Raw genomic sequence first — 11507 nt, 5'->3', positions numbered from 1 at the left:
TTTTTTTTTTTTGTGGTTAGAATTTAGAAAGAAGAATGTGAAGAGAGAAAATGAGAGAGGGGTGTTAATGGAATGGGAGAGACAGTTGGAGTTGAAGTTGGGGGTTGTGATGATTAGGAAGCGGATTCAGCGGGAAAAAATTAAATGACTTTGGACACTGTGACGTTGACATTCAATACTAAGCTTTTAATTGCTCTTTAATTAATTAACAACGTAGTACTACTACTACTATTTTGATCGTGATTGATGACAATGTTTAGTCCTTTTTTTGTTCAGCATTAATATCTAGTTCACTAGACCGTCTAATCTGATTCGATTTCAGTTTTGACATTAATTGTTTTATGCTTCCTCTCGATCATAGTTGCGGAGAATTGAACTGTAATTCTTTCTACCAAGTTAAACGTCAATCATCGGTTATATTATCAAAACAAAATCTCTTCTCTCAAATCAAGTTATGCGTCTAAAAATCATGAATTAGTGAAAATAACAAATCAATGCAAAGAAATTATTCAATTCAGAAAATCCTTAGTTATATAGCAACAATTTTATTTTATTTTTGTCTCTAGTGGCAAAAAAAATATACATTAAAGGTGAATAAGTGGAGTGTCCCCAGATTCGAACCCCGACTCCTGCATATATAGGGTGACGTCTATGCCAACTGAGTTAAATTCACAGGAATATAGCAACAACTTTTTTTTTTTGGTACAATATAGCAACAACTTTGATTTGATCTATTATGTCATGTCAATCAAGCATATTAATAAGGTATGAGAACGAATCTTCTTCATTTTTTTTTCTCTCATTTTTTTTCTCTCATTTTTTTTCAATTATGTTGGTATGGTAAGAGAATGAATCTTCTCCATTTTTTTCCTCTCATTTTTTCTCAATTTATACATCTAAATCTTTAACCAACTTTTCTTCTTCTTTTTTTCTTTTTCCAAATTCTATTTCTATCATATTTGTATAGTTTTAATGGTCTAAAGTTTCACGTTATTTTCTCATTTCTTTTTTACAATTGAGAGGATGTATCCAATCTCATCAAGGTATATATATTCACTTTGGCTTTGAATTCATGTTTGTGCGATTCACTTTGGCTTTGAATTCATGTTTGTGCGACATTTTTTTTGCCCCGCCTCAGTGTGGTGTCTTGTTTGATTTGAGTGGCAAATCAGCTCTGACTCATTACATCTTCAAACATTGATATACAAGTTCAAAGACATAGGCTTTGTTTGGTAAAGAATAACGGATAGCTGATGAGCTAACTTATAGCGGATGAGCTTATAGCGAATAAGCTAGCTGATTGAATTTGTAGTGTTTGATAAAATTAGCGGATGAACTAGCTTATAAGTGTGAAATGACATAAAAAATTAATATTTAATTTTTTTTTCAAGTAAGATGATAGGGGTATAATTTGAATAAAAGATGATAAACTATAAGCTCAAAAGCTAATTGAAATAGCGCTTGAAAAATAAGCTATAAGCTCTTTTTAAAAAACTGTCATCAAACAAAGCTTTTAGCTTAAGCTATAAAAGCTATAAGTTACCTTATTGGCTTTCCCAAACAGAGTCATATACACTATAGTTCGAGAAAGGATCTTATAACGTTATCACTAAGGTCATTTTCTCTCAACCTCGCAAATATCTTGTCAGTATGTGGCAGAATCAGTCATCTCAAAGAGACTGCATATAGTCGATTTTTTATGCAAACACATGCAAATATCTTTTTTCTTGAGTTGGATGTCATCAAAGATTGTATATCTCAAATTATTTTTGACCTTTTGGTCATATGTGGAAGCAAGCCCAGCCACTATGAAGTTGCAGGCAGGGTGAGGGATGACATCGAGCCTCAAAATTTCGGGGGACTCAACTCAAAATTGTGAGGTCCTATAATAATAGTTACATATCGTTAGTGTTTATAAAATATCAGATGTATTCAATAGATTAATTTTGAAACCCTATAACAAATTGTAGTGAAAATGGATTGAACATATACTTGAACCTCAAGGTACATGGTTCGATTCTCACGAAAGTCAAAAAGTCTACTAATGAGGGGTAGAAAAGATCATGAGGTGGCAGTGTCGAAACCGCCTAAGATGAGACCCTTAGCTGTTACACACAAAATACATATATCATATTTTTATCCATAGAAGTATATTCATATATCTCTTATTAAAATTCACGCACAATTGCGAAATTTTGAAATTCAAACTTAAATAAGTGTGTCTAACACTCTGACCAAGGACATTTGCGACAGTGTTATTTTATTTTTTACCATAGGTTTTTTTTTTTTCAAATTTACCATAGTTTTTTATGATCTATTTATTGGCAACAAATATATAAATATAGAAAAAAAATTTCTAATTTTAACACAAAAAAATCTCAAAAATTCAACAGCATCCAAAAAGTTGCACCTTCTTAACACCACATTGTAAATCATTGGCGGTGGAATGAAAACAAAAACAAACCCCTTCCCTTTTCATTTCACATATATATAAAACCATTTCTCTCATAATCATCTTTCTTAATAACCGTTTCTCTCTCTCTCGACTTCACCGGCGGCAATATCTCCGACCACCGCCTCACGGTTCCAGATTCGGTCCGCTTTTGATTCGACGCCAGATTTATCCGTTGAGGTTAGCGTTCTCTTCATGCTCTTTTTTTTTTTTGGTTTATTTTCAAAAAACAAAATAATCGTTGATTCAATGCTTATCATGATAGTTTCTCTGTTTATCTGGCGTTTGAATTCTATTGCATGTTTGAAAATGTATTTTGTTGCGTCGTAAGGTTACAATGCAATTGTGTTGAAATGATGGATTACGATGCTAATGCAAGGTTTTAACAAACAGTATAGTCTGTTATCGATTTCTGGTTTTGACATAGTGAACAAAAATCACGAAAACAACCGCAACGAAACAAAACTCTGTTAAGGCCGCGAACGGAATTTATTAGCGGTTAATTTGTTTTTTAGAAGAAACAAATTCATTAAAACAATTATGAAAACAATTACAACAATGATATTATGAAGAAACCATGAGAAATTAAGTTAATATGCATTATATGATAGTAGAAATAATTATAATAAGATTTGTGCAATGTTGTGATTTATTCACACACATTGTGATGACCGTATTCTGTAATGCATAATGCAATATACGTAGTAGATGAAATCGCTTAATCCCTAATCCCTAACGTGCGTGACTGCATTTAGAACCTTGTCCTTGTGATAAGGTTAATTGATTAGGGTGATTTTCAGTTTTTTTTTTTCCTAATGTTTTTCGAATGCATTTTATGTCTTGAGGAGTGAGGAGCAAGGTTTTACGTTTCGGTTATTTTTATGTTTAAATCATTGATATTGTCCTTGTTTCGATCAATAATCGAGAAAATAATGATTTGTTAAAATTTGGCTACGCGACGCGGAATAACGTCACCAATCCATATCCACTATTTGAGAATGTTTAATACTATCTCCGGTCTTTTTATAAGACACTATTGACTTTTTAGGTTCATTGAATAACTGATGTATTTGGTTTATATTATATAGACCGGATAGCAATTTATTCAAATTTTGCTATGCTATAGCCACTGTTAAACAACAATGGGTGTTGCAGTTTGATTTCTGGTTTGATTTTTTTTATTGGGGCTCTCACTAGTTGAAGTTACATAAGGGGCTTCATCCCCTACATGTCCTCCCTTGTATCCGTATTTGTTGGAGTGCTATTATACAATCTAGGCCTATATTCTTTTTGACAATAATCAGAAAATGAGATATTGGATTTCAGTGCTAAACAATATTGGGATGGTTGACATCAGTCTTGTCCATCAACCAACTCATTCCTTTATGATTTCTATCCCTTCCTTCCCGACTTTATCCACTTACTGTTGGAAGGAGGGACAGCTATACAATGTTTTAATTTTCAGTTATGATCAAGAATTACTTGGATATCATTTTGTTTCAATCATCTTCTAATCGTTTTGGAATTATCCTTGCTTTTCCAGGTATTGAAATACAAATAAAGGCAACTTGATATTTTCAGTGCGGTACGAATTTTGAATTCTTCCACAATGGGTGGAGGTGAAGATCTTGTAAACAGTACAGATAGTGCTGCCAAGAGTCCTGTAAACCACGCCACTGGTACTGCAGAAAATCCTGTAACTAACAAAGGAGATTCTTCTGAAAATTCTGAAAACAACCAGGCGGCTGATGCGGAAAATCCTACAAATGACCAACCAAATAGCGCAGTAAATCCTGTAAGCAACCAAGAAGTTGGTTCAGAAAATCCTACTAATGAGGAACCAAAGGATGCACTGGATCCTTTAAATAACCAAGCAGTTGGGGCAGAAAATCCTGTAAACGACCAAGCGCATGTTGAAACTTCTATAAATGACAAAACATGCGGTGCAGAAGACCTAGTAGGCGACCGATCAAATGACCACTTAAATGTTGCAGAAAATCCTTCGACCGACCAAGTAGGTGGTGCAGAAAATCCCGTACACGGCCAAGAAGGTTCTTTAAATGATACAGCAGGTGGTACGGTAGATATCGTAAATGATAAAGCAGGTGGTGCAGAAACAGAAATAAATGACCAATTAAATGTTGCCAAAAGTATCGCAGACGATAAAGCACATGCTGCAGAAATTTCTACAAATGATATCACAGGTGATGATGAAACAGAAAATTCCATGAACAGCAAAACAGGTGATGTCAAAATTCCAGTAAACAATGAAGCTGATGCTGTAGAAAATCCTTTAGATGACAAACAAGATGCTACAAACATTCTTGTAGAAGAGAAAGCAGATGCCATTGCAACCTCGTCAAACAGCAAAGAAGATACTGTTGAAACACCTAACTCGTCAAACAGCAAAGAAGATACTGTTGAAACACCTAACAGAGCAGATCGCCTTCCAGAAGAAGCAAAGGAGATACTTATATCGTTGGCAGGTAAATGGGAGGATGTACTAGATGCAACTGCATTGCAGGTGATCCCTCTCAAGGGGGCAATGACAAATGAGGTATTCCAAATAAAGTGGCCAGCTACAAATGGGGAAACCTCACGGAAGGTTGTAGTTAGAATCTATGGTGAGGGTGTGGATATTTTCTTTGATAGGGGTGATGAAATACGGACATTTGAATACATGTCGAAGAATGGTCAAGGACCTCGTCTACTAGGACGTTTTACAAATGGACGCGTTGAAGAGTTTATCCATGCACGGGTAATCCGATACTTATTAATTTTTAATTTCAGTACTGTAGTATGCTACTCAAACCAACATTTGGAAAATTGTTATATCTCGTTAATGATTAAAATTTGTAAAATGGATGTACTACACTAATATCACTTCCAATTTAGTTTTTTTTCTTCTTTTTCCCTTATTCACCATGCATTGCAATGTTTCGTACGAACTACCAAACTTATGAACTCAATGTGCTAATATATTCCATGTTTCCATTCTGACTGTATCAGACATTGTCAGCTCCTGATCTACGGGATCCTTTCATTTCTGCTCTTATAGCGGCCAAATTGAAGGAGTTTCATAATCTAGATATGCCTGGTGAAAAGACAGTCAATCTTTGGTGTACATTGAGGTATGTGTTATCTGAACACCCATCCCAGCAGCACCCTTAATATGTACATAGAAAGAGAAAATTTTGTTTGTGACAATTCAGCTGTCCTCATGTGTATAAACTTCATTAGAACTTCATCATTTCTCAGATATTTTTATTTCAATGTTTCAGAAAGTGGCTTATTGAGGCCAAACGTTTGTCTTCACCAAAGGAAGTTGAAGCTTTTTATTTGGACACAGTCGACAAGGAAATCTCTATTTTGGAAAAGGAACTATCAGGCACACACCAGCAGATAGGGTTTTGCCACAATGATTTACAATATGGTAACATAATGCTTGATGAAGAGACCAATTCTGTGACTATAATAGTGAGTTTCTCTTCGTGCTAGTAAAATCTTGATTCTTCTATCATTATAGAGTTGCCGAATTATTAAATATTTTCTTGTCAAAGGGCGACTTGGTGATACAAAGTTCTCTCCATTAACTTTTTTCGTATATTTAATGAAACGTTTTCCTGTTAGTATATGCAATTTCCATTGCACTATTAAATGCATAATGTGATCCTGTTTCTTCCTTGATCTAAATTTTACCAAAATTTATAAAAGAATAAAAAAAGACAAAAATGGCGATGCTTCGAGAGCATGTATTAAAAGTGATTATGTTTTTAAACTAGCAAACCTGCAAATCCCCTACCCTTTGACTTAAACACATTGATGTCTCCCCTCCCCCCAAACAAAGGAATGGTCATTAGGAAATAAACCCTTTTGTATTTATGGCGGTAACAGGACTATGAATATGCAAGTCACAATCCTGTAGCGTACGATATAGCAAACCACTTCTGTGAGATGGCTGCGAACTATCATACAGAAACACCTCATATTCTTGATTACAGCAAATATCCTGGTATGTTACTAGTGGCTTTTTTCAAGAGTTCATTATTTTTTTGTTGAACAACAAGAGTTCATTATTTTATAGTGTCTTTTGAAAAATTATTTTGACTTGGCTGGTTCTTTTTGACAGACTTTGAGGAGCGTGCAGGATTTATTACAGCATATTTGAGTTCCTCAGGTAATGGATTATATATATATCTTCGTTGTTAATGACTGTTGCTTGTGACTTATTTTTACATTGATTAATCTTTTTGTGTAAAACTTTTGAAGTTTTCAATTAGCTGACATCAATGACCTATTTCATGGTTTGGAACAAACAAGTTGTATGCTCTAAATTTAACAAACAATATTTATATTTCAATGTACCGTTCATCATTCATATAAGCATGCACAACCTTAAGAACTGGACTGTAATTTTGTTTCCTGAAATTATGGGACTTGAGCGCAGGTGAAGAACCAAGTGAGGGTGAAGTGGAGCACCTACTTCAAGAAGTTGAGAAGTATACACTTGCAAATCATCTATTCTGGGGACTTTGGGGAATAATATCGGTATGTGCACTTTCCTGTTGATTTTTTTTATTTTACAAAACTGATTCTTGTCACTCTTGGATGGTTGTTATTTGAGACATTGGAGAGGCAGGAGTTATTCAACAACTACACTAGGTTTTTGTGCACCATTTCCATAAATAGAAACATTGGGATGTTAAATAACAGTAAAGATGAATTATACCAAGGGTTTTTTATAGAACGACAAAAGAAAAGTGCATAATGGATGAGATGTGTTTCTTGTACGAGACTTGGGGAAATGGGAAGTGACGAAAAATACATGCATTCCATACAGACCATACGTGGACTGTATATGTGCGCATTTATATGTACTGCCCTATCTGAAGTGGACGGATTTCTCCATAGCAGGAATGGGAGTTGAAATTTTTTTTCTTCAATCTTAATTCTGATTATTTTTTTCAGGGACAAGTGAACACAATTGAATTTGACTACAAGGAGTATGCCAAACAGAGGTTTCAAGAGTATTGGGCAAGGAAACCTTATCTTCTGAGCTCTGATGCACCTTCTCCCTTTAATCCCCCTGAGGGTACAGGTATTTGATTTAATTTGTTTTGTTAAACTTCGTTAATAAAATCAATAGGTTGTTACGTACAATAAATGGACAAGATGCAAAGAAATTCATCAGTTTTTTTGTTTGATTGTTAAATATGTGATGGGAGCTCTAAGGTTTTGACTTGGGAAACAAAACCTTAGAGCCCCTCCAAACTTGCCCATAGGAAATTCAGAATTAAGTAACAATTTTCTTTAAAGAAAATTATATTATCATAATTCTGGAAAGCAAATTATATTATCATAATTCTGAAGTTATCAATATCAACAGTTATTTACATTTTCTTGAAAGCTGTATGACTTGGTACTTGTTATTTACTTGAAAACAATTATATCATCATAATCTCTGCATATTTTGGAATTTAACTGCCTATAGGAAATTCTGAAGTTATCAATATCAACAGTTTATTTACATTTATATTTATCTTCACTCTAAATCTAATCAGTTTATTTACCATACACAACAATAGGGGACACTTTAGTCAAAAAAAAAAAAAAAAGGGGACACTACATAGTACAATTTTTATATATATAGTTATTGTTTCCAGGAGATCTTGCGTCCGCAGGGCACACCAAAGGACATCATTCATCAAAGAACCCTGGTATCTTCAGGAAGATGAAGAGAGTTTTGGGTCTTGGCTTGTTCAGGTCGAAAGGCTAAACCAAGGTTCCTGCCAAAACATGTCTTAACATTTTCTTTAATGTACTAAACAAGTACTATATTTTGGTTGTCATATTTTTTATTTGTTCATTCTTTAAATTTGTATCCGAATGGTTAATAATGTACGTGATTGTATGATCAGAAATCTTAGCCTGGTAAGTTTACAACTTTGCACACACATTTGATGATTAATAATCAGCTCAATAGCTGTAAATCTAAATATCTCTAGAGTCTAAACAAAAAGTTGAAAAAGAAATTTTCAATATAATTTAATTAACCATGGTATAGCTTTTTTCCTTAAAACAAACTATCATATAGCTTTTTGCAAATAATTATGCTAATAATACAATGGTTTGTACTATAATTTAGCCCTTAGTTAATGTAGTTACTATAAGTGTCCTCTCAATTTCTTTCCTGTGACTGTTTTTGAAGTCGAAGTAGGAATTTTTTTTTTTGCATAGTGACATTAAAAAGGAACGGTAGGAGATTATATATTGTTGATTTGATTGATTAACGTGTAATATGAAGCGTCTGCTTTCTAATCAACGATCGAAATGCAAAAAAATGTAAACATCATACCGACTACCTCGAGTCATAAGAAAAAGCGGGACAATTTTATGTATGGCTTCCAACATGCAAATCATGTTTATAACATGCAAGTTGGGTAGCATGGAAGTTTGAAACATATGTTTTATGATACACATTTCCGTACAACCAAACCAACCACCACTTTGGTTAACACAAATACAATAACCTCTGTCATTTACCAAATATTCCTTCAATTGAATCTCTCTATCTTTATGCTTTTTGGGACATTGTTGGACCATACTTGATGCTTTTTTGGGTCAATATACTAGATGCTAGCTAGACACTTTTCCTGGCTGTAAAATTCCATGTTCCTTGTACTACAGTACAATAACATCATTAGCCAAAACCTCCATACAAAATTCTGATAAACTTCTTTGCTGATCATTTATCTTTCTCTTGTGTAGAAAACAACTCATAAGTTTACACTAATTTAGCATTTTTTTTGGCCCGCTTTTTGTCGTCTTTTCCAGTACCTTTTTTCCCCTTTTCTTTTCACTATGTGTTAAAGCTGTACGATTGTTCCATTTGAATAACCAATAGGCATCTCTGGTTAAAGTTCAAGTGGTTTATGCATTTCAATTATAACTTAGAAGAATTTTTAAAAAAGAATCCTCCTATACTTTCTCCAAAGTCTCCCAATATATGAATTTTATACCTCTCTAGATTACAAAATTTGAACAATAATTGTGTGGATTGGCTAATTCAAACGATTATGCGAAGACTAACTTTGTAAACTAAACTTTAAATAAACTTGGGACTTCTTACCACTCCGGATTGGTCAATTTGGATGCGTAAAATGAGTTTTTTTACAACTTCTTATATTTTTGGATTAGTCATTTTAGAAATATAAAGATTGGTCATTAAGAAATATAAAATGCAATTTTAAGACTTTTTATATCTTTGAATTAGTCAATTTGGTGTAAAATATTCACTTCAAACTTTTTAGGACTTCCTACACTTTAGGATCAACCAATATTCTAAATGTGTAAAATGTTTACTTCAATTTTTTTTCTAGTGTAAAATTCTCTCTTCAAATATTTACATTCATATGCATACTATAACAAATTTATTCAGCTGTAAATATTTCCAAGAACAAATATGAACATTTTTTTTTTTGACCAAGATGAACATAACATTTTAAATAAACAAAATTGCCCTGTTTTCATCAATCTCTCCTATCACTGCACCAAATCCCGGAGGAGGATGTGAAAACAAAATGAAATATTATATGTACCGATTAAAGGTTGGCCTTAAAAGTCTCCACGAATTTAGTTCAGTTGAAAGAAATATTGCTATATATAGGAGTTGGACTTCAAACTCCGAATACTTCAGATATTCATTTTAGAGTTCAAGCTACTAAATCATTTGACGAAAAATTTGCCCTAAAGGAGATATTACATTCATAAAGTAATTTTGCATGCTATAAGCATGGAATATAATGAAATGGAATGAAATTACATTAAAAGGTTCTCTTTTGTACTATTTGGTTTTGCCCCTTTGTGGAATCAAAAGAACATTATTTTTAGGGGAAATAGTCATTTTAGTCCCTCAATGTGCAATTCGTTGTCATTTTGATCCCTCCCTGAGGAAAAACTATTGAATAGTCCCTGAATCTGTATTCCGTTAGTCAGTTTGGTCTCTACTGTTAAGTTTGGCCGTTAACTCAACAAAAAAGTTGACGTAATATTTTTTTGGATACATGTCAGCTTGCTATGTTCTGTTTTGAAAAGCACCAAAGATAGAGTAGAATATGTTTAAAAAAATTTGAAGGGAACATAGCAAAAGTATTCACTTCAAATTTTTTTCTTGTGGAAAATGTTCCCAAATAAGCTACTCTATCTTCAAAAATTTTTTCTAGCACCAAAGATATGAGGTTTTAATTTGGTCCCTTGAAATCATAAAGTTAGGATTACCACAATTGATATTTTATGAAGAGGAGTGCTAGCAACACACTTTAACACACTCTTTTCTATTGGTTAAAATTTATATGGGTCCCATAAAAGTTATATGGGTCTACATTTTTTTATGGGACCCATGTGAATTTCAACCAATAAAAGAAAGTGTGTTGGAGTGTGTTTGTTAAAGAGTGTGTTGCTAGCATTATTCTTTTATGAAATATAAACTATCTTAAAAAAGCTTATTAAATAAATTGAAATAAACACTTAAGTTAAGACATGTAATATTTTTCAGTCATTAAGGCATGTAATTTATCATAAGAAAACCAATAATTTAAATAAGCTCTTTCAAACAAAACGAGTGAGTCCAACTCTCAACTAGTAGTAACGAAGGACCATCGTATGAGAATCTTCCGCTATGGTGGGAGGTATATATTTTAGAAGGATTGGATGATAAGGATTCTAGTTTTATATATTGGTGATGAGGCAAATCATCAACCATCTCTTTTTCTGGTAAATATTCCATTAAATCCACTGTCATTTTCAACCAATGATGGCAGCTAATCTCATTACCACATATGTTGGATCTAGTGACCATATGACTTATTCAAGATGTGTTACTAATTTTTGTCGAGGAACCTGTGGGGCATACAAGATGAATTCTCCCCTTTCAATTGAATTTTTTTCATATGCATAGGCTAGAAATCGAACTCCTGACCATATGCTTAAGAGGACTAAAACTCTTACCACTTGGACCAATTCAATTGTTGGTTTAAGCGGCTTTTTATTTGTGTAC

At 33.3% G+C, this 11507-nt stretch overlaps 1 protein-coding gene across 1 annotated transcript; it reads left to right on the top strand.

The window, feature by feature from the left end:
* The first annotated feature begins 2364 nt into the window (after positions 1 to 2364).
* On the top strand, positions 2365 to 8432 carry LOC123917126 (probable choline kinase 2). Its single transcript, XM_045968761.1, has 9 exons — positions 2365 to 2632; positions 3996 to 5210; positions 5462 to 5583; positions 5734 to 5929; positions 6347 to 6464; positions 6582 to 6629; positions 6900 to 7000; positions 7421 to 7550; positions 8116 to 8432. Exons 2-9 carry the CDS (start codon positions 4062 to 4064, stop codon positions 8226 to 8228), a joined length of 1977 nt encoding a protein of 658 aa, XP_045824717.1. The 5' UTR covers positions 2365 to 2632; positions 3996 to 4061; the 3' UTR covers positions 8229 to 8432.
* The last annotated feature ends 3075 nt before the right edge of the window (positions 8433 to 11507 follow it).

The sequence above is a fragment of the Trifolium pratense genome, linkage group LG3 (assembly GCF_020283565.1).
Source record: "Trifolium pratense cultivar HEN17-A07 linkage group LG3, ARS_RC_1.1, whole genome shotgun sequence".
Lineage (NCBI taxonomy): Eukaryota > Viridiplantae > Streptophyta > Magnoliopsida > Fabales > Fabaceae > Trifolium > Trifolium pratense.
The sequence above is the reverse complement of the archived record's forward strand: the minus strand, read 5'-3'. Positions and strand labels throughout refer to the sequence as shown.

Coding starts and splice junctions, on each gene's coding strand:
- LOC123917126 (XM_045968761.1), top strand. CDS start 4,062: ATGGGTGGAGGTGAAGATCTTGTAAACAGTACAGATAGTGCTGCCAAG. Junction 5,584..5,733: donor AATCTTTGGTGTACATTGAG/GTATGTGTTATC, acceptor TCAATGTTTCAG/AAAGTGGCTTATTGAGGCCA. Junction 7,001..7,420: donor GACTTTGGGGAATAATATCG/GTATGTGCACTT, acceptor TATTTTTTTCAG/GGACAAGTGAACACAATTGA.